Source organism: Microtus pennsylvanicus, chromosome 15, assembly GCF_037038515.1.
Source record: "Microtus pennsylvanicus isolate mMicPen1 chromosome 15, mMicPen1.hap1, whole genome shotgun sequence".
Classification (NCBI taxonomy): domain Eukaryota; kingdom Metazoa; phylum Chordata; class Mammalia; order Rodentia; family Cricetidae; genus Microtus; species Microtus pennsylvanicus.
The window spans coordinates 51730748-51755362 of record NC_134593.1 but is presented as its reverse complement, the minus strand read 5'-3'; the positions used below and the strand labels follow the sequence as shown (position 1 = coordinate 51755362).

Below are 24615 nucleotides of genomic sequence, written 5' to 3'. Positions count from 1 at the left end.
GAAGAAGAAGAAGAAGTTCTATCTGATTCTCAGAGAAGACAACCAGTATCCTAGTATCTAGGGAAACCTGACATCTTTAACTCCTTTCTTATAAAACAGTTGTTCTGTTTTGGCCTCAGTGTCTCAAGGCTTCTACTCCTGTAATTGTAAAGTAATCCCCAGTAGGGTGTTAGTTGATGGCCTTAGGGTGTTACCACCACCAAGGGTATTTGCATTTTAATGGAAGGCTTTAAAAGAACTTCAAGCATCCAGTCCGAGAGCAATAAATCTCTATTGGTGGAATTTCATGGGATGTGATAGATTGGGCAGGTGATGTCTGTGGTGAAAGGAGCCCACTGGGTTTATTCTAATCACAGCGTGAATTAAAGTGTTCCTACTTAGTGGTAGCCTGACTTTTGCTTCCAAAGTGAAAGGTGTGAGGACAGCTCCTGTGGCCTGAATAATGAAGTATTCCTCAGCAGTTTCATTTTCTTTAGAAGCAAAACAAGTCAAAGGGCAAAAAGTTCAAATCTTTGAACTCTCCTTTCCTTTCCAATTCTCTCCATGGCTACCCCCAATTGCATACCTTCTTACTCATGCTTGAGGTATACCGGTAGAATATGCCCATACTTTCTCCAAATTACAGCCTTTGAGTGTGTCTTTCTTCTTTTTTTCTTTATTATATATTCCAGAACCCTTTTTTCTACTTCTTTTTTTTTTTTTATCATTGGAATTGACAGGGCAGGGTATTTGTGAAGTCTGGTGGGTGGGGAAAGAAGATTAACAAAAAAAATCAAAATATTTTCGAAAAATAAAAAGTGTAAAATACTGACTTATTTGTCTGCCGTGAAGTTCCGAGAGTACAACAGATTTGCAGATGTATGCAATATGGACTGATAGAATGTTAATAGTGTAATACCCAATGACTGCATTGTTCTTAAAAGTACAGCCTGAAACCTGAAGTGCTGACATACAACAATGTGTAGGACTTAGCGAGGTAATGCAGAGAGAAGGATTCTTTTTTTCTTTGTAGAAATTGTAACAGAGGCAACCCTTATTAAAAAAACCCAAGCCACCCATTTTTCAGATCAGTGTGGTGGTACAGGATCTGTAATCCTAGCATGTGTGTTTGGGGGTTGGGGAAAGGGTGGTTAAAGAAGTGTGAAGTGAGTTCAAAGTCATGCTTCAGACACATACTGTAATCTTTCAAAAGATAAAGATAAAATTTAAAGAGAACGAAAGACAATATATAAATGGTGAAATAAAAGAGTAAAACTAGAAAAGAAGATTGAGCCAAATATTAGAGAGTGAATCCAATAAGAAATATATTTTTAATCAAATGTGATACACTGACAAATATGTATGTATATATATGTATATATGTGTATATCTGCATATATAGTAGAAATATTCCTCTGAAATTATTTTGGAGTGCTATCTATAAATGAGGCTCTAGACTAGAACTAACTAGGTCTTAGAAAATCTGTAACAGTGAACCAAAAAAAAAAAAAAATAAAGAATGATCTGGAAGAGAAGTGGGACAGAGACAAGAACATAAGGAGATATCTTCAGAGAGATCATATTTAAGCATGCAAATGAGGAAAAGATATATCCAAGTATGGACATTTGGCTTAGTCAGGTGCCATTTTGCTGATCAAGGGAAAGAGAAATAGGTTTTAATGGGGCAGATGCTGAGTTCGGATTTGGATAAGCTGAGTCTGAGATTATTATAGAACATCTAATCAGGGATGTCTACTAGATAGGCATCAATCTGTCTGGCATCCCAGAGGAAGATCTGGGCTGTAGATGTATGTTTAGCCATTAGTCCTAGCATCTAAGTGATGACAATGGAAGAGTTTACAACAGAGCACTGTTGATTGATCCCCAGCAAATGATCAGTTAAAAAGTCAGGAGAATCACAGTGAAGAATAAGAGTAAGTGGCTGGAGAGCTATACCAGAGCAATAAGCAGGAGGGTATCCATATTGATTTGCACAACAGATAAAGTTGCAAGTAAGCTCCGTGCTCTCATTCCATAGGTCTCCAGGATCTACTGCTAGGCTCTAAGTCCTGCAGTTTCAAACTGTGTTCCTCTTGCTCTTTGAGTTATGTCAGTTCAACAGAATTAACACTGGACATCGATGATTTCTGTGGCTTTATTTCTTTGAGAAGTGTGCTGTTCTTTTACACATCTAACATACATTCAAATTTTCTTCTAATGTTTTCCCTGCCATCTTTCTTTCCCGAAAATGAAAGTCTCATCACCTAGCCTATGCTCCTATTAGTACAGAGATTACAGCTTCCATATGTGACCTAGCACATTATGATTTACATCACAGTTATTTATGAACAAGATAAGTTCTTCCCTCTTGGCAAGAATATAAACTCTTGAAGATGAAGGACTCACTCCTCCAAATTAGCCTCCATAGCACACTGCTTTGAAAACAGCAGGGACTTAGCAATTATTCACTGAATGACCACATACATTACTTACATAAAATAAAAGAAAAACATTTTTAATTTTTTTTTAAATCTGTTGATGAAGCAAGGAAGTTCAGCAGAGCCAAACATAGGAATGCTTGAGGAGAAAGGATAGATATATCTGATGCTTTGGATATATCTAGGCATATGTTAGTCAAATAAATAATGGAGGGTCTATCAAAAGCACATTCATAACACTGAGGCAAAATAAGAACATAATGCAAACTATTCTTATTTGTCTCAAAGGACTGTAAATACTCCATTTTTGGTGGTATTTTCTGACAAAAATAGCAAATATTTAACTATATATATGCTTTGGAAACTTAAGAAATTAATCTTCTCTAAGGTGAGTGAGAAGGACAGGAAGTGCTAACAACAAGCACATTTTTATTTTTTTCTAAGGGCAAATTTAAGATGCTACATAAGCAGTTTCTCAATATGCCCTACAAACAATCCCAAGCCTCTCCAATTTGCTCTTGTATATTAAAAATAGGACTACTTTGTGGGATTGCTCAGTTAAATAGAATAAGGGTTAAATGATAACTTGACTTATCTTTTAAACGACAAAAAAATAAAGAAATTGCAAGACCTTTTCACACATTAGAGATGCATTGTCATTTATCATCTAGATATCAGGCTAGCAGTGCGAAGTAATAAAACATATCATCGAAAAATGTGCTATAGGTCTGAATCATTCTTTCCTTCCACCTCCCAGCTAACTGTAGTATTAAATCAAACAAGCAGAACATTTCCTTAGGCAGCCATTGCCTTTTAATTTCCTGAAGAACCTTAAAATATCATTCATTACAAGTACTACACATATTTGGTTTTTAAAAGTCTCATAAATCAATAGCAGGCTGACTGTAATAATTATTACAAGTTAGTGCATAATTTTCGCGCTGAAGGCTGAATGCAGAACTTCAGCATATGCAAACGAGGCAATTCAAACTGTGTATAGATATTAATATGAAGAAGCAGGTAACGAGGTACAGGCTATGAATTATGCATCAGGAGTGGCTGATCTTCAATGAGGAAAATGAATTCAGCATGTAATCTAATTAGTGATGGAAGTCTATTACATCTAACTGCAAAAGCAACCGTCCTTGAAACAAATTTATTTACAGTCCGTGTTACCACTTGAAACAACTTTGAAATGATGTGTCAGACAACAGCTTAATTGTAAAATTTTTTGTTTGTTTGTCTCAGTTCCAGACCTGGAAGGCCTCCTAAGAGGACTCAAAGTGTCACCTCCCCAGAGAACTCTCATATCATGCCGCATTCTGTCCCTGGCCTCATGTCTCCTGGAATAATTCCACCAACAGGTAAGAGTGTGGTTATATGTTCCAAAACATTAAATATCAACCAATATTACAGATTTTACACATCGCCATCATTGCAATGGCATTTACATGTTTTGGCTTCGTTTTGCAAACACTGAGGTAATATTCTGATAAGGGGTTATTTGAAAATCGCATCACGATTACTATGATTTCCTTTGCAAGAATAAAATGACATGAGATTAATTGATTAAAGTGCTAAAAGTCATTTGAATTACCCCCCCAACAAATCTCATAAAACAAAAATTACAGGTCCTAGAGTTTTTTGTTTTTTAAACTGAAAATTAGAAGCTCAGGAAGTACCAGTAACTTCCCAAGGTCAATTGCTGAGAGGTATACGTAAATTAATCAAACCCTCTTGCTTAGATTTAGAACAATTTTTATTCCAAAATAATTCAAGAATACAGATACAGAAGCAAAAAAAACCTGCATTTATTTTTCAAACAAATACATTTAATTAGAATCATTTAAAGGAAGGTTTTTAAGACTTTTGAAGACATGTAGGTGAAAGCGTATTGGAGAGAGCACGTGCATATTGATGCATCCTAAGTGATCATAGATCACACCAAAACATAGCTCATTTGATTTACGTCACTTGGAGATGCTTGTTAATTCTTTCATGTTCGTTTCTATGTCTGTGCCCACTTTTGGCACTCACCAGGAAAGAGCCAGAGCTTTGTACAGATGAACATAATGATTAAATTATATAACATTTATATCTCTTGCTTAAGGAGGAGATACATATGTTATGCAACACATCTAAAACACCAGATATCTCTTGACCAAAAGAGAGTTCCTTTTTCCTTTCAGACATAGCACAACTGGCCCCAATTTAAAATCCTTCTGCCTCATCCTCCAGAAATGTTGAGTTAGAAGTGTTTGCCACCAACTGAAGCTAAATAGTTTCTTTTTTTTTTTTCTGAACTTCTATCAGCATTGTCTTCTTCTTTTGAACATTTTCCTTTTCTATGTTTTAATGTATTCATTGACATCTGGTCACATTTAGATGTTGGGTTAAAATTCCTTGAACTTAATTCACACTAATTTTTTATATCAATACCTGAAACTCAATTTTGTGAATATTTATCAAGTATCATTTCTGCTTGGTTTTATCCTATTTCTATATTTAGTACTGTTCTTATCAGTGTTCCAAAAAGTTCCTATTTTTTTACTGTCTGTATAAATAAATGTATATATGTAAATGTGATGTTAAGTTTGTGTGAATAATAAAGGTGCATTTGTGGTTGCAGGTGTGTGTGTGTGTGTGTGTGCGTGCGAGTGTGTGTGTGCGCGAGTGTGTGTGTGCGCGTGTGTGTGTGTGTGCGAGTGTGTGTGTGTGTGCGAGTGTGTGCGAGTGTGTGTGTGAGCGCGAGTGTGTGTGCGAGTGTGTGTGTGCGCGAGTGTGTGTGTGTGTGCGAGTGTGTGCGAGTGTGTGTGTGTGTGCGAGTGTGTGCGAATGTGTGTGTGTGCGCGAGTGTGTGTGCGAGTGTGTGTGTGTTCGAGTGTGTGTGTGTGCGAATGTGTGTGTGCGAGTGTGTGTGTGTTCGAGTGTGTGTGTGCGAGTGTGTGTGTGTTCGAGTGTGTGTGTGTGCGCGAGTGTGTGTGTGCGCGAGTGTGTGTGTGTGCGAGTGTGTGTGTGTGTGCGAGTGTGTGCGAGTGTGTGTGTGAGCGCGAGTGTGTGTGCGAGTGTGTGTGTGCGCGAGTGTGTGTGTGTGCGAGTGTGTGCGAGTGTGTGTGTGTGCGCGAGTGTGTGTGCGAGTGTGTGTGCGCGAGTGTGTGTGCGAGTGTGTGTGTGCACGAGTGTGTGTGTGAGCGAGTGTGTGTGTGCGAGTGTGTGTGTGTGCGCAAGTGTGTGTGTGCACGAGTGTGTGTGTGTGCGCGAGTGTGTGTGTGCGCGAGTGTGTGTGTGCGAGTGTGTGTGTGTGCGCGAGTGTGTGTGTAGGCCAAATGATGACATTTGGTGTCAAATTATATAATTTTCTGCCATAGTCTTTTGACAGTCTTTCATTGAACCTTGAGCTAAGTAGACAATCGGCAAGGCCACTCTTCCTTATGTCCCATTCACCACATCTAACTTTTGTGTGTGTGTTGGGCTTTAAACTTAGATCCAACTATTTGTACAGCAAACACTCCTAATCCACTAAGAAATCATTTAGACTCCAAATAATTGAAATTATATGTAGAAGACATATATTATTAGCAAAAAATGACCTAGTTGTCAGCCAAGTATTATCTTTGCCATTTGTTTAGGTTATTTGCTTCTCATCCTACTGAATCCCACTGCCCAAAATTCTAAACTCAAATTTGACATTTGAAAAAGGAATTGGTAACATCCATTGAAGCTTGAGCAATTCAGGTTTAACTAGTTGATCAAATGTTCTTTTGCCAATCACTTTTTTTTCTCTTGTTGTTGGGACAAATGCCCTAGAAAAGCTACTTAGAAGAAAGTATTTATTTTGTCTTAAGGTTTCAGTCAGATATATGGCCTGCTGGTTCTAGGGCAGCTGAATTTAGAGCATCATGGGGGGAGGTTGGTAGAAAGAGTTGCTCACTTCCTGGTGGTGGCTTGGAAGCAGAGAAACAAGACAGAGCATAACCATTTTTGATGAAATCTTCTATTAAATCCTGGTCCCAAATTCAGGCCCCAGTATGTTGGATGGGGTGCAGTTTTTCTTCTGCCATTAATGTAGTTTGCACCGTCAGACCTGGAGATACCGTCACAGATTAAGGCACAATTATGCTTCACCGCTGTAGATGTCTTTCCATCTAGTCAGGCTGATAAAATTAATTGCCTCACTGTTCTTTGAAATTTTTGTTGCCTTATATGCAAAATTAAACTTTTGGTATATTTAATAGCTGAAACATTCAAGGGTGATGAGCAAAATATCTGAGCACATGTGATATCAATGATTTCATATGGATTTTTCTAATTAACCACATGAATATTTTTCTATATTTGATAGGCTTCTATTGCTTTTAAAAAGTTGCCCAATCAAAGAATACAATTGCACATTTTACTCATTTAAAAATATTCAAGATCTGGTTCTAATTTTGCCTTAATTGTAAAGGCAAAAGTAATACACACTTATCGATGAAAGTAACATTTAAAATAGATGATGCCTTCAAAATCTCAATGGAGCAACACTCACATGACATCATAAAATAACTTTGTAGTAACTGAAGTGAATAAAACACGTCTGTATACTTCGACCCAGATATCAAAAAACATCATGCTGCCCTTGAGAAGTCTTCCCATCATACACATTACAAAATATTGATGGAAAAGAGACATGGAAGGTAGTTCCAACTTGGCTCATCATTAGACATTCATCTTTCAAGTCAGATCATTTTATGCATTTCAGTTGTGGTGCCATTCTCTTGAGTCATGCCTTTTGCCTCTTTGTTCTTCGCAATGTATTATGAAGCCATAAACCTGGATTTTCGTCAAGTTTACTAAACATTGCACTGAAAAGGTGGGGTGATGTTTCATGAGGAGGGTAAATAGGAGGAGGTTGGGAATCTAATAGAGTTAAGCAGCTTCTGTAAGGGCTGTGAATAGTTTGATTTGCTTGCTATAATCTCACCTGTTTCCATCTCTTAAGATTTAAGCTCACCAGGCTATGAATGTTGTTCTCCAATGGAGTTACCTTATTGTAGATGATTTAATTACCTGTTTACACACATTTTTTCCCCTAGAAGGAATTTAAGTTTTTATCAAATATAGGATCATATCTACTCATATGGAAGCATATTATTTTCTATCCAATTAACTGGAGTTTTAAAATTTCTTTATTGATAGATAAGGATAGCATGTCTTAGACATGAATACACCTTCCAAAGTACAAATGTACCAACTTCAAAATAAACAGAAAGATTGCAATAGAAAATCTGCTGATTTTCACTTCCTGAGATTCAAGTCCTTAGATTATTCTTGAGCACTCTTCTGTTGTTGTGTCCATAGAATTCACTTCTAACTTTTTAAAACACTGAAATTTCATCTAGCCTGGTACTGTGAAAATAAGATCTATTAGGTTTGATAGTTTTATAAATAGTTATAAATTTATTACTGGTCACCCAATTACTTTTAATTTTAATGACTGATGTCAGAATATAAAAGAAGCTGTTTTTTTTCAGAAGAAATGATTATATAGTTTAAAACATTAATAACTTAGATATTTATAATAAAATAGATACCATTTTTGAAATTAGAAACTCCATGACATTATCTGTGCTATTTTTACTTGTTTATAATTATCTTTGGTGGAGTAAGTTTTGTGTAAGTTTAGGAGAGGACATGGGTAGGTGGTCCTGATTTCCAGAAATTATCGCTGTGACAAAATGTAACTTGAAGTTGCAGCTCACGAAAGAAGAAGCCTTTTTGTAGAATCTCACAAGGCAACACACCTCCTGCAGTGGTCACAGCATTTATCCTGTTGAGCGCTTGCCATAAATCATTTTTGAATTATGCACCAGTTTGGAATAAATTCATCCTAGCAACGGAGCTCTAATAGCATTCAGACTTTTTAGAGAATCATGTCTATTATGCAATTAAGGAAAGGATGTTTAGGAATTTAGAATATTCCTTTCTTTGTGCCAGAAGTGCAATTTGGAGAGCATATTTAGCCAACTTCCTGATTTCTTATTTAGGTCAAAATCCAAACTCCTTTTGAAATATAACTTCTATATCTGTATTTAGTAATAACATAAGAATACCCAACACTTGTATTTGATATTAAAAGAAATGCTATTCAATATCTGCTCTTTGCAAATATACTCAAATTAAATGATTGATTCATAATTTACTACTTGGACATTGCTTTACTCTAATTATGACTTCGCAGATTCATAGGTAACACATATTCAGAAAGAAAAAGATTATAACACACAGAGTACAATACACTATGCCTGAAGGTAAGAATTTCTACCTTGTAAATTATTAAATTTTTATAAATTTCTAGACCATGGACAGTATTATCCAATGGTTAATAAAATTGAAACATTCATATCTTAAAATCAAAACAAACCAAACAAACCCACAATAACAGTTTTAAAGGCAAACGTTTTTTGTATGAAGAGATGACACTAAAACTTACTTTTGAGGTGATATTATTTTTTCTAGATGATATTAATGATGAGCAGAAACACCCAAACTACTCTTTTCCGAATGTTAGCACCTGTAGCATTTTAAAGACATTTAACATCCTCATTTGGCCTTCTGAAACAACTGAATCTTCTCTCTATGCTGAAAAATATTATAACCATGTTTAGTCTGACTCCTCCCTTTGAGTGCCTTGCTTAAAAAGTGACCGTGATATGAACTTCTCGGAATGCTCACTTTGGCACAGCATAGCATAAATGTGACTTCTGTGTTCATGTGTAGAAAAACTGAGTGGATCTCTCAAGGGTATCAAATGTCCCATGATAGAGGACCTCCTTTAGGTTCATGGGAGGAAAAATGATCAATTTGTCTTCTTTGCTTCATTTATGGTGGACTGGTCTGAACACTGGACCACCTTGTATCTTATGGAAGTTTTAAAACTGGAGAAGAAAACTCCATTCCTTTTCTGAGACTGCTCGAACTAATTACTACAAGTTTGGTGGTAAAGAACTGAACTTTTTTTCAAGGTTTGGAGACCAAGAGTTCAGGTTCAGTATCATTCAGCCCAAATTATGTTGCCTGCAGGGCCAGAACCCTCCTGAGGTTTCAGAGGAGAAATGTTCCTTAATGACTGGTACTACTTGGGGTAGAGTTGCTTTACACCACTTTGTGTCCTTGTCTCTGTCTTTCTCTCTCTGTCTTTCTCTCTCTGTCTTTCTCTCTCTGTCTTTCTCTCTCTGTCTTTCTCTGTCTTTCTCTCTGTCTTTCTCTCTCTGTCTTTCTCTCTCTGTCTTTCTCTCTCTGTCTTTCTCTCTCTGTCTTTCTCTCTCTGTCTTTCTCTCTCTCTCTCTCTCTCTCTCTCTCTCTCTCTCTCTCTCTCTCTCTCTCCTCTGTCTCTCTTCACAATACAGAGAAACACACAGAGACACACACAGACACAGACACACACAGTACCCTGTGACCCTGTATGTACCTGAACTATCCCTATTGCCCCTGTCTTGTAAGGTACTTATGAGAATTTCTCTATGTTAGCATCGTAAACATCAACATGTACTTTTTTTTCATTTAAAGTAGGATATTTCAGGGTCCTAGGAATATAATTTAAGGGGCTGCTGTCAGTTCCTCATACCCAGTAAGTCTTTCTGCAGGGAAATGGTGAGACGTCAATTATGTGTCTCAGATGGACACACTAAATGTATACAAAAAGATTCTGGCCATTTTTGCTCAATGATTGGAGAATATTGCCTGGCATAGGGCAGAGACTCAAAATAAATATTTGTTCAGTGAATATTGCTAATAAATGTTTAGTGAAGGATTTCTGAGAGGAATTATTATGCCTCACAGTTACAAACTGAAGCTGTAGTGTGTTAATATAGCTTTTTAAGTTCCACTAAACACACATAGTCTCTATATTAAATATTTAGAGTTTAGAGTACAAACAGAGGTATACCAAGTACATAAAAGAAAATATTTCTTTTTATTCATAGCTTATGATGACTACATACAAGCATGAAAAACTGAAAAACTTTGTGTGTTAGTTACAGAAATAACATATTAGACTTCATAATTACTGTTTATTTTGAGTATAACTATATTTTCACCGTGCTAAATGATCTTAATGGATTATAAATTTCATTGTACCCCTAGTGTTTTGACTTAGAACTAACTTATCATACATTTGAATAAAATCTAGCTTGGAATTTTGTTAAATATAAATACAGTTTTGGTATGAGGAATAATATAAATACATCTGCTTGCTAATTATATTCTGTGTGCATGTTCATGTGTGAGACCCATGCCTATACACAACAAGATGTGTGTGTATTCATGTGGACAACCTATAGTTGCTTTTCAAGGCATTTTCTACTTGGTTTTTCAAAGTCAGGATATCTCACTGACTTGAACTAGTCAAAGTATATGATGTTGACTGGCTGACAAGCCCAGGAAAATGCTTGTCTCTCTATGCCTGGTGTTTTGATGATATATGAGTTCATTATACAGAGATTTTTAACATGGATTCAGGAGATCTACCTTGGGTCCTCAGGTTTGTACAGCTAGCACTTGACTGACTACATATGTCACCATTTCTGAATTTTTTTAAAGTATATAATCCTCATAACTGAGTACTATAGCCAATCATAGTAAACTCTGACTCTGCTCCTAGCAGAGATATTCATGATATATTTTTCTGAGTTTCAGAGATCTGTTATTTTTAGGTTTAATTAAATTACCACATATAATCCATGTTACTAGAGTTCTGGACAGGCTGCTCGTCCACTTAAATTAGAAGGTAATTAAAGTCCTTTCTTCTCTAATTTATTTTCTCTTCTAAATTTCTCTTAAGTTCATATCTCATTTGACAACACTAAAAATGATAATCTGATTATGCTTCTTTCTTGATACATTCCTAGGCTTTAGTCTTTAATCTGGCTAATTCTTAGCCATGTTTGCTTCCTTTTTTGGTATCTCAATGCCTCTTTTGATAAAGAAAATGCATTTGCATCATGAAAATTAGACTCCAGATTTAGTTCAGACTAGAATCTTTGCCTAGAATTCCAAAACTCTGAGTTCAGTCCTCAGCATGGAAAGAAAACAAAATGGGACTGAATGGAATGCTCAGTGGGTTATGGCTTTTACTGGCAAATCTGAGGACCTGATCATCTCTGGAACTTACATGATAAATGGAAAGGATCAGCTTCCAACAGCTATCATCTGACACCCATACTTCTGCATCGGCACACAGGCCCAAACAATATATAAATATAAAAATACTAAAAAGCAAATATATTTTTTATTTTTGTTTTTCTAGACAGGGTTTCTCTGTAGCTTTGGAGGCAAATGTAATTTTTAATTAAGTTTGATTATGACTGGTTCTTATATAGGTAACTGGATGTTTGTAGAGTAGCCATCTTTTGTTTAGGATTTTTCGTATGCTGACCCATACCTGATGCAGTATGTAGCATGTTCTCATGTACTGCTCACTAGAACTTGTTGACTATTGGTGATGTCATAATTCTGATTCCCCCTCCCCATATAAACTAGAGAAGAGATAAACACAGCTACCTGTTCATTTAGAAAAACCAGCCAAGTCTGATATAGTTATGGTTGGATCTGATAGGACAAAAGTTGTGTAAAACAGTGTAGACAGTCTCATTTGTTCAGTGTCTCTTTGATATCCTGTCCCCTTTGAGATGAACTTTAAAACCTCAGCTCCCTCCCTTGATTAACTTGCTGTAGGCTGGGTCTGTGGACTAAACCAAAGCAAATAGGAGCTTTGTTTTATTGCCCCTCAACTTTCTAAGGATGTTTCTAGGTTTTAGCCTGTCATTGAAAGGAGGTAGGAGAGGTAACTGACAAGAACAATATTATCAAAACAGTTTAGAGGATGTGGAAAAGCAAAGAGATCAGAGACTTAATAAATATTTGTGTTTTGTACTCAAACTGATTGTTGCCTTATTAATGAATGAATTTGAGTTAATTTGAAAACATCCTATGTTAAAAACATCGAGATGCTTTTGTTGTCTCTGTAATCATAGGTATCATCACCCCAATAGAACTTTGAAAATTTGCCATTAAATCTCAACTTTATAAACAGGAATATGATAGTTACATAAAAGGAAGTAGCAATATAATATTTTCTATCACCTCTAGTGACAATTGGAATATTAGATGTTGACATGGAACTCAGACATGTATTAAGACATGTACTGATCAACTGTTGAATATTAAGGGATCATCTAGATTCAATGAATTCAGAAATGGTGATGTTTAGTGTTAAGAAAGCTCATCCTGCATGATAGAGTAGAACTGTAGTATTCAGAGGACAAATGTTTGATCAATAGATTGAAGTTCAGCCTGTCAAGATACCAAGAGTTTTATTGGTTTCCACAAGAAAGAGCTTACCACTATTGTGCTCAAAGTCTAGGGTCAGTCTGCAGCACAATTAAAGGTCAAACAAAGAACTTTTCTATCAATAGAGTGTATTACTATAAAAAATGTAGTTGTTTATTTTGAACGAAACATTTGATAATCAACATGAGGGTAGAAAGTCATTTATCAAAGGTTTCTTATTTATCGTTTAAGCTGTCTTATACACTACTAAAGGCATTAAAACAAAAACAAAGGTCTTCTTTCCTGATCATCAGGCATTAAATTCAGCTCCCATCATTTTTCTTAGGGAAATGTCAAGTCCCTACTTTATTAAGAAGGAGGTTAGGTTATGGTGAATTTGCAGTGTTCTTGCAAAACAATCAGAAAACTCTGAGTTCAATGGTCAGTGCTGAGTAAATCAGGCATGACATGGGCCTATAAACTCAGTAATTAATAGATTGAGGTAGGAGGAGGAAGTAAAGTAAACATCAATATAAACCAAGTTTAAAGTCAACCTGGACTAAGTTTTTCTTGAATTTTTATTCCCTAACTCATATTCTATCTTTCTCGCTACACAGTATATATTTTCAAAACTTTAAATTATATTATACTAATCAATATTAAATACAAATATAAAAACTGAAGTAAAGTTTATACTGTTTCCTATGAATACTTTATGTTTTTAAAGTAATCATATTTCTTTTTGCTGATATCTTTATAGATGATATATTTAGCTTATTTGTAAAATTGAGAATATTGAATTTACCATAAACTTCTTTTTATATTTAACGGCTTTTCTTCTGACCACTCTGGCCTTCACTTCTGGCCTTGAAGTAGCCCACACTTGTGAGTTTCTACTAGGAGGAAGAGTTAACTATTGACATGACACGAAGAAGCAAACACATAACCAAATTTAAATGTAATAATCTGAACTTCATTAAAAATTATTCTGACCTGACTTTCAACTGGAAATGCCGACTTTCAAGAGGAATCAATGTTTGAAGATTCAAGGAACCTTTCAGCTTCTCACTGACTAAATGTACATTGACTGAACCATTGATATTTTTAGAATTGTATTTCTTTCGCCAGTATTTTTTTTCAAATTTTCAAGTCATTTTCTCTTACCTTTATGAATGTAATGTATGTAGCTCCTAACTTGGAACCAAAAAGCTGGCTGGTTATCTCTTCCTTGTCACTTTGCAGCTAAGTGACCTTGAATAACATTGGCTTTGCTTAGACCTCACAGGCAAGAACAGTAATGCAACATAACATTTTAGTAGCAGAATGAGCATCATCGTACAAATTTCATTAGTACAAATTTCTTTTGTACTAGTCAAAACAGGTATTTAAACCTTAAACTCCTACATCAATCTGCCTTCTCCAAACCCACTTCTTTTAATAATAATCCATCATACAATCTGACATAACTTCTACTTAATTGAACTTTGCAGAACAAAACCAGCTGATGTATTTTAATACATTTTGCTTAGCATTACACAGGGAAATCTTGGATTTTATAACGATAAGCTTCAGAACAGGTCATTTGCTGTTTTCCAGATGAACAGAATCTGCTTTTCTGTGGCCACATTAGGTCTGGGACAATGGACTCTTCCTATGTTTATGGTATCATCTCTTAGTCAGTTGCATTTTATCTCTTTGTAAGTTTGTTTGGCATCTTGCAGTTATCTAAACTAATATATTTTCTCCTGATATAACTCTGTTCATGCCAGCTGTTACTTTTGTATAATTAATATAGAGGTTTAAGATTCATGTTTACAATCTCTATTCATTTCACAGTTATATACCCCAGTTTAAAAGCACTGATAACGTAACATTATATTGAATTAAAACACATTTCCATGAGGTTACTATTTTATAAGAAATGCAATAATTTTTGAAAAAAAAATGGTTTTCTCCATATACTTTTCCTAATTTCCTAAGCTTGTTCCTGACAATATGAGGATAAGAATTTAGCAAGCACAGTATTTAGTGAAGGGATTAAAAAAGGTACCACACGGTTGATTCTAGAAGTCTATATAAATGTAGCCTGTTATTTCAACATGTGAAATATTCATATTATTGTCAGTTTTTGGAGAGATTATTTTTGCTATTGAAATTTCTATTTGACAAATGTGAAACAGAGTAAGATTTTCAAAACTGATCTGTTTACTTCAGTGTTTCATTCTTTTACTAAAGACGTAAACATCTTTTGCAATTTCTACTACTTTATTTTGTTCCTAAACAAAATACCTAGGAATTTTATCAAGAAGTAATCATTTTAAGAAGATTTGCATGGAATTGTGCTTATAAGATGAACATATATCTAAGTAACTCTGGATTCCAATATATTAATCTCTTACTATCACAATATAATGGTGTTTTTGATTTCTTTAAGCATGAAATTCATCTCATCATACCTACTCTTTATGTTACATATTGAAAAAATTAAATTTAAAGATATCGTTCCAAGAAGAACTACTACCATATGACCTGTCCATGTGAGTTGCCTTCTTGATTTATAATAGCAATTGCTTTCTCAGCATGGATCTCATGACATAATAATATTCTATGAATTTTTGAAATTATACTGAGCTCTACATCAATCACCCATAGGTAACTAGTCTCTGGATTAGGGACAATGCTTACTTGAAATCAGACATCTTAGAAATATGTATTTCTCCAAAATGTAAAAACTGTTATTTTAAAGAATGTTGTATGTTGTTTCCTTTGATATTCTTAAAATTATTAACAGAAATGTTCAAAATTCCTATTGGCATACCAGCCAAACACCTCAACATGCCTTGGCCATTGTTGTTATTGGGTCAAATTCAAAGAAGTATACTTTTTCCTGGGATTCTAAAAATTAATCTCCTAAATTTTAGAAATAAAATGAAACTTAGGAATAAGAAATTTGCCCACATGTATTTTATCTATAATAATCAGAAATACAATAGGCCCTTAAGTGAATAAACATTGTGCTGTGTTGATTTTTTTTCTTCATTTTTTTCTATTAGAGGCAACCAATAGTGGGGGACTTTTAATTACAACAATTTTTATTAGATATGAGCAAAATTGTTGGTATTTTTATATATAAAAAACAATAGGATTTTCTTTCAACAATTAAATAAACTTTTATTTAAACTTATTTAGTTTTATAAAAATTCTCTGCTAGTTGCATAATTCTAATTTTTTCATTAATACTCATTGTCTTTTACTGGTGTATTAACTACATCATAAGAAACATAATTTACAATTAAATTTTTTTTTACTTATCAATCCCAGTTCCCCCTTTTCTATTCTCTTCACAATCCCTCTACCTTCTCCCCACCCCACTCGCCTACCTGTTCCTCTTAGAGGGATAGGCTTCCCCATTTGAAAGCCCAATAATATATTTATAAGAAGTGCAACTTGTAAAGGACAATTTTGAACCAATTGTTTATACATACAGACATTACGGATCCTGCCATTTCAAAGAGCCACGGTCACACCGTAGTTTCACAAAACAAAACAACTTTTTTTATTAATGAAAACACTTACTATTTCCTGAAAACTGTTTTTTAATCTAAATGCATTTTAATACCCATATGTTCTTCACTTACATGTTATAGAACTCCTCATGTACATTTGCTAAATCATTGAATATTCATAAAAAGGAAGAATATCTTTAAAATGGCTATCTGCATTTATACATTCCTATACAAACTGTTCACTATATATCATCAGTGAGTAACACCGTCCCAGTTATAATATTGTTAAATAAACATAATTTAATTAATCAAATTAATAAATTAGTCAAAATAACTGGAAGAAAAAGATTAATGAAATGACTAGTACATTGTACAAACTCTGCACATAGCTCATACATCATTTGTATTATGTGGCTCCTCTTTATGAGGTATTTTTTAACCAATTTAAAGAATGAAATAAGGCACTCTAAAGTTACGTAATCCATTCATATTGAAGCACAGCAAGTCTTCAATTGAGAGCTACTCCTTCCTTCTCTTTATTACCCATGCTGCTTTGAAGAAAACCATGCATTTCTGCTAACATTCATATTTTGGAGCAGCACTTAAATAGAAAATGATGTATGAGCTATATCCAGTTCTCTAAAGAAACAGGTTGTTTTTGAAACATTTAGTTTAAAAAGTTTAGTCTTGATAGAAGAATGATAGTCTTTTATTTTATATTGTATGTCAAAGTCCAAATGAGAGATTTGAATATTAGGACCTTGACTTGACTCACCTCTGTTTAATTTTGACAGTTGTCTTAAAGTGAATTTAGTGTTTAATGAAATTTTCTGGACTGATAACTCGAAACCTGAAGGGAACAATTCTAGTGGTGAGAAAGTAATTTTCTGGCCTAATTACACCTTTGGCCTCACTACAAAGTCTGTCAACAAAAATGCCAGGTTTGATCATGATTTTTTTTGACATGAATTCACCAATCTACTTTACACAGGAGAATATTTTACAATAGTACATGGTATTTGCCGCTATGACTTTATAACTAGGAATAAAATCTCAACACACTGACAATTGGCGTATCGCCTAAATCTATCAATTTAAAACAATATATTGGTAATTGTGAACCATATGTGCCTTAGTAAAATGTTCTAGAAAGATGTGTTTGAGAGATTACTGTTTAAGCTGCATAAATCAATACCAAATAACCAAATAAATTATCAATAATTTTCTCTTAGTATTGAAAAATAGTTTCTATATTTTTTCCTCTTTTCTTTCCTTGTCCCTCTCTCCTGCCTTCCTTTCTTTCTTTCCTTTCATTCCTTTCTCTTCCTTCTCCTTATGCCCCCTTCCCTTCCTAATTCTGGTATTGGTGTTGTAAATACAGCCCAGAAACGTAAAAGTTTTGGTGTAGGGCAATAATCACTGAGTCCCAATTCAAACCCTTTACACCTATTACTTATTTACTGAAAGCATAACAATTATAGAGGGTCTAACTGGAATCTGTAGAACTAATCTCTTTCTTGAGAATATCTTTGTTTAACTTCAACCATCAAATACTTCAAATACTTGTAAATACTGGCAATTATCTTGAATTTCTGAGCCTGAATTTTGCAATAAAAAACTGTAACTGATTGTTTTAGTAGTCAAACTTTGAATTCTTTGTGCAGATTTGACAAGAATTTAAAGTCTACTAAAGACTTCTACTTGTATTCATTTGAAACCACACGGTACTTCCTAAGCTAGAACTATCTACCCTCTCTATCTACTATCTTCTGTTTTCTCCTACTTGTATCTGTGTGTCTTTCTACTACACTTAAAATGTTAAGGATACTAATGAAAACTAAGTTCCATGAACACTCTGGTCTACTTAGATTAACAAAGTAATAAAATAACTGAGCAATCTCCTTGAATTATTGCCTATATGCTTCATTATCAAAATTTCGAGATATAATTTTGATGTTTCCCTCATTAAATATGTACATGTAAATATATATGCCCACAAATTCAACCTTCCATAATTTCTAAATAAGTTAAAAATTTATCATTAGCTAATCTCAAACAAATATGTGTTATAAATAAGAAAATATACTCATAATTACTTCAAGTCCTCTGTGAAGCATATACTTTAGAAATCATGATTAAGTATTTTTATAAATATTTATCATGAGTTACAAGGATGAATGACATTGCCACTCAAAAACCCATAATTAAACGTACAGTTTGGCATGACAAGAGACCTGTGCAAGAGCACAGATGTCTTCTTAAAGACAGCTAAATTTAAGGGAATTACCGTAGCCATTGTGGTAGAAAATGGCTTGTATCAGTATGATTTATCCAGAAATTCTTCTGTATGCCAGAAGCATAAACAAAGTATATGTAATCATGTCTGTGAAAAATATTGGAAAACATATTGAAGAGAATGTGTTTGGAGAGAAGTGTTAAGGGCCTCACTGGCTGATTAATGTAGTATTTGGATCATTAGAGCAATAATAGTTGATTCTATTTATTAGATATTCATTGGAGTTAAGTTACTAAATCTATTATACTGTTTTACACATATCACCTCATTTAAACTCTCTTTCAAGCCTATTTCCTAAACCACTATGCAGCAAATGTGTATGCTTCACAGAAGCACTATATCCTCAGTTAAAATCAAAGTATGAACCAGTTCCTGGAGAGCTTTAAGTGTATATGTTGTGTTCCACCTAAATAAGACTTCTACATCTGAGTACTTTGCCAATACGGCAATTCACTTAAGTCCACCTTTGGGTCCAGCTATGCAGATGCAAGGAGCTCTTATCATCTTCTTGTTTTGATAACAGCCTCGCCAGATTAGAGCACACCCACAGAATCACGCCCTTTTATGGTTCTCTGTCTTGAAAAATTTGGGAGGAAACAGTTTTTTTCAGATCAGATAATGAAAATTGGAGGCCCTTTTATGAAGATTAGTTTAAGGAAATGAGGAATTTGAGAGGGAAGTCTGGTGCTCTGGTGGAGACCATGACCACATCTACGGCTTGTGGAGCAGAGGTACTGATTAATTCTCAGTTCATCTGGAAGGCAGAGCGGGATAAATGAGCGTCACTTACAGGAATGGCATGAGGATGGAGAGAGATCCAGATACCAGCCCATCGCACAGCTGTGCACTCGGGTAAATTCATGCAAACCAAGTGCCTGGACTGCATTCTCTGAGGTGTGTGGCACGAGGGGGGGGGGGCGTCAATATTTAAGAAACACACTGCAATTATTGTAAAAATCCTGATCTTAGGATTCATTAGGAGTCATGATATTTTATATTGCAAGCTTGTAATCTAAACCTTCAAGGACAGAGGCAGGAGGACTAATTGGAATGCAAACGTGAATTATATAGGCAGCCAAACAATGAAACACAAAGCAAAAGAGGGGAAAACAAATCAACAACAACAATCACAAAACCCAGAAAAACACAAAAGATTCACTAGTGTCTGTGAAATAAGAAACACATCTAATCACAAGGAGAAATGTTCCCCACAGAACTTGTTCATGTCATAGTTTACTTTGAATAACCAATCTAGTAAATTTATGTTTATTTTGGTAGAATATTGACAAACTGGTTGTTTGAAACTGAATTTATGCAGTTAATTGTATCTTAAGATGTGTTAATTTGTCTAATTATACATGATCTTGTATTGAGGCCATTATTTTCATTTTGTGGAAAATGCTATAATATTTTGGGTCACATTTAGGGATTTAACAGATCTAACTAACATATATACATATATGTATACTTGTTCGTTCTTTAATAACTCTTTTAAGAACTATTAAGTTTTATAATAAATAACTAGGAAACTTACAAACACATTTAACATTTCTTTTTGGGTTTTCACTGTTTATATTTTGTCTAATACACATTTTCCTACTGTTTTATCCATAATTCACTCTGAATTGTTTCAAATTCGTCCTTCTGTATTGACCCTGGCACTTGACTTTTTCGTGTCATTGAAAATGTACCCAGGACTAAAATCTAATTTATTACTGTTTCTATCATATCAGGTAGAATGATTTTAATATTTTCAATATCATGATTTGTTTTTAAAATATTCATGAGTTAAAGAACCAAAAGGTGTTAATAACAATACTTGATAAAAACAATGTAATGTATAAGAATATGACTTATGCATTCATTTTTAAATTTCTTAACTATTATTTGAACACCTATGCATTACATCCCATTATTCTTTACCAGCTCAATATGGTGTCCTATGAAATCTTATGTCACACACTCGGAAACTAGGTCTCAAAATAGCAGTTCAAAATTAACTGGAAAGTGGCAGAGTGATGCCTGGAATCTGTTGCTACACATTTCTGGATGCATTTAAAGAGTCATTTCCTGTCCCATAAGCCCAAATCATTTGCTTACATTATTCCTAATGAAAGTGGAATGCTTTTATAGTTTGTTATAATGTCTACTCACATTCTTCCTCACAAACTATTAAATGGCTAAAACTCAAAATGCACAAATTCATTTTGTATGTCAGATCTGAAAGGTCAACATGTTGTACGTTTAAATCCTTGTATATAATTATGGGCTTTAAAATATTAAGCAGGTGACTGGATTAAATATAAGTCAGGCATAAAATGCCCTGCATGTAGCAACATAGTGAATCAAGTAAATTATCAAACAGCGAGGCTCATTTTGTGCCCTGGGCAGTTTTGGCTGCCAGCATTTATACATCAAAACTTCACTCAACGTACGATTGATTTTATTTTATTTTGTTTATTTTTAATTCCCTACAGCACGCTATGTTTGCTTTGCTCTATGCTGGCTGCATCATTAGGTTTTCAGGAAATTAGAGTTAGTTCAGACATGGTTGACCAAAATATTATTTTTTTCCTTGTAGACCATAGTTACTGTTTCTTGGGTGACAACTAGCAAGACGCCTTGTGTAATACCAATGACTCCAATGCATGCAGGACAATCACGAGAGAGAGAGAGAGAGAATCAGTGTTATGAGAAACAAGGGGAGCTGAAGAGTAACTTCATAAAATCAGACAGCCAATGTCTGCTAAATTCAATTCATGGAAAATGCTGAGATTAAAGTTCTACAGTCCAGTCTTAGGGCAGGAATGAATCCTTTGTAAGATGACTCATTTCTTCTTTTTACAGTTTTTTTTTTATGTTGCCTTAAAACATGTAAAAATAATTAAAAAATCCCCAATAGAGGACCTAAAAGGAATGTCAGCTGTGTGCTTATGTAAATCGAAGTGAGTGCTTTACAGCAGCTTTAAGATTTTTATAACTCAGAAGTTGTTACCAGCCAGCTGGTTTGTATCTGTTTTTTTATGGTTATTCTTGTCATACGCAACCTCCACAATTTTTAATTATGTTTTATGGTATGTGCTTTCCTCCTCCAGCATCCCTCAGTCACTAGTGCTTCATTGGAAGGGGCACAGGTACAGGGGTGAGACTGCACACCTGGAGTACAGGATTTGATTCCTTGCCTCTAGGGCTCTGTTGTGGAAAATTCCAGCAACTCTCCATTGCAGAAGCACACAAAACACATCCACACATCCACACATATATGCACACACATATATAAACATTAAATCCACACAAAGTCATACACATACACACACACACACACACACACACACACACACACACACACACAAGGTAAACACAGTTTTAAGTGCTACGACATTCTAGAGATGTACAAGCTGGCATTTAATTGTTTTTTTTATTTTCGAAATGATTGTATAATTCTCTGATTTCTCCTATTTCTTTTTCTTCCTCCAAACCCTGTAACAAAACTGTCCTTACTCCCTTTAAAATTTATGTCCTCTTATTTTCATTAGCTGTTGCATGCATATTTGTATATGTATATGTTCCTGAATATCATCTGCTCAGTCTATACAATGCCTGTCATTGAGATTTCTCACAAATTCTATCGAGTATATTCTATTAGTTTCACACAAACTGGGAAATCTTAATCTGAATTTGGTTAATTAAAATCTTACGAATCCATGACTGTGATGCCTAGAGGCATTGTTTGAGCCATTTATTTATCGATCTGTCTATATCTATCATCTACCATTTATCTATCAATAAAATATCTGTAACTCTATAACCTATCTTTTTATAACCTGTCATCTATCATCTATCTAAATCTATCTTTGTGTGATTTATCTATCTGTCTGTCTGTCTATCTCTAACTTTCATTAGTTATCTATCGTCTCTCACTATCTATCATCTATTAATATCTATCTAATCTATCTGTCTGTCTGTATCGATGATCCAATTTTCTATCTCTATTTATCTCTTCTATGTATCCATCTATCTTTTGATGCATAAACTCATAGCCTAACCTCTAGGTACAAGGGCTATTCTTGATATTTCAAGAATATTTAGAAATGAAGTTTTATGAATTTTCTAGAATTTCTAATTTGCCAGTAATAGAGTTAGAATGACCATCTATATAAATACCTAAGATTTATAACTTTATAATCAGCAATATTTGAGAAGGAGAAATAAGGAGAAACCTGTAGTTTAGAGAAAAATTAATGAGATAGGTTCACATTTAGGAGAATATAAACCAAACAGAAAATTCGGTAGCCATAGAGACTTAGATAAATTAGCTAACTTCTCATGGTTCATGAATTACATATTGAAAAGTAGAAGTTTTGTTCAGATGCATGTTTGGTAGGTTGAAGATAATTTAAAAATAGTAAAGAAATTAGGGAAAACCAACTGTCAGTTTTACCCTAACTGACACTAATAGTTACTATAAATAAGTTCAATTAGTGTGTATCATATGCAGGAATATGGAGTGAACTTGCAATGAACAATGAAACGAACAGACCTATCCTGTCCAATACTGATATAGTGTCCCAGAGTGGCACAACACACAGAGCAACTGGGCCAGAGTGCATGAGAAGACAGTGGCATGTGTGAACTTTCACACAAAGGACAACCCCCCCTGAATCTTGAATTGTGTACACTAGAGAATACACCAGTGACAAGCTTTGAAATATATATCAAAAGTGTCGAGGTCTTTAAATTAGTGACCAGTGAAAATTTATGTTTTCTTTCTTTTTTATATGCTTTGTAAAATCTGTGACTCATCTAGAATTATCCTTTTACACTTTGTCTCTTCTGGTTGATTCACTTAGTCTGGGATGACCTTCCATTAGCAGTGTTTCCTAGGGAATATGAATGAAATTCAAACACCACCAATTTTAGGAAATGAAAGAGAGTGAGAAATTTAATAGTATTCTTATTCAGGATAGTTGTGTTTTGTAACACTAAGGAACTTGAAAGTCATTATTGACATCATATTTCTTTTCTTAGTGCTGTTTAGACTAAGGAATAACATCAACCTCCATGGCCTCAAAGAGGGACTTACCCTTGGAATCAGGATCTTACCAGAAGACAATTCTTTTTTGTTTAACATAAAAGTCCACGCTAAATGCAATGTCATGATGTGGACGTTAGTATGGGGAATTTCAGGTGGAGACCCAGTGAAGCCACCAGTGAAGGTGTCTCTCAGGAGGCTAAACCCGGAAGCTTGTTTTCCATTGTTTCAAGTGAGCAATCTGGGGAACTCTAAGAGTTGGACCACTAACATTTCTTTAATGTTGAAGATACGGTAGAGGTCACATTCCACACATACAAAATCGATGGTGACATATGGATCCAGGATGAATCAGATGTCTGTACACAATGGCAAAGTAAGTGCCTCTCTTTAGCTGGAGATAAGCCTTCATTTCCTCTCAGCCCACCATTCTTCATTCTTCAGTTAGCTCCCTTTCAAATAAATATTTTATCATTTCATATCATGTCAGAATGATTGTTGTTTTCCTGAATCAACTCTCACAGCACACACACACACACACACACACACACATACACACACACACACACACACATATGACTGAATATATGCAATATAGAGATACTGCATATATATTCAGTGTGGGGATTTTCAGATCAGACACACACACACACACACACACACACACACATTTTCATATACATCTGTGGCCATTTTGTGAAAGAATATTATCTCTTCAGACTCAGTGGATGTAGTGAATTTCACATTTGTAAAATGCATTTGTTGAAAAATTCTGAATTTCCAACACATAACTAAACACTTGCATCTGACAATTGCACTGGGGAGTCACTGTTTTAGTTCACTGAGACTTGTTTAAAGAACAGAGGTTAAGAGTGTAAACTTTTGAGGATAAACTTGTCCCACTTTAATTCTGATGTCTATTTTTATTAGCTCTTGCCCATATACGTTTTCAGAGATTACCATTTGGTATTGGATGCATAACTGGTACCCACTGCCCTAAGGAAGACAGTTTTTTCCACTCTGCTCTCAGTTTTCTTTCCTGTTTACCTGAATTGA

At 34.6% G+C, this 24615-nt stretch overlaps 1 protein-coding gene across 2 annotated transcripts in view; it reads left to right on the top strand.

The window, feature by feature from the left end:
* Positions 1-24615, top strand: part of Dach1 (dachshund family transcription factor 1) — a 359092-nt gene that overhangs the window by 146103 nt on the left and 188374 nt on the right. For both annotated transcript variants that reach the window (XM_075949513.1, XM_075949512.1), the window contains exon 2: positions 3666-3781. In XM_075949513.1, coding sequence (XP_075805628.1) covers positions 3666-3781 — 116 coding nt within the window. The remainder of the gene's footprint in view (positions 1-3665; positions 3782-24615) is intronic.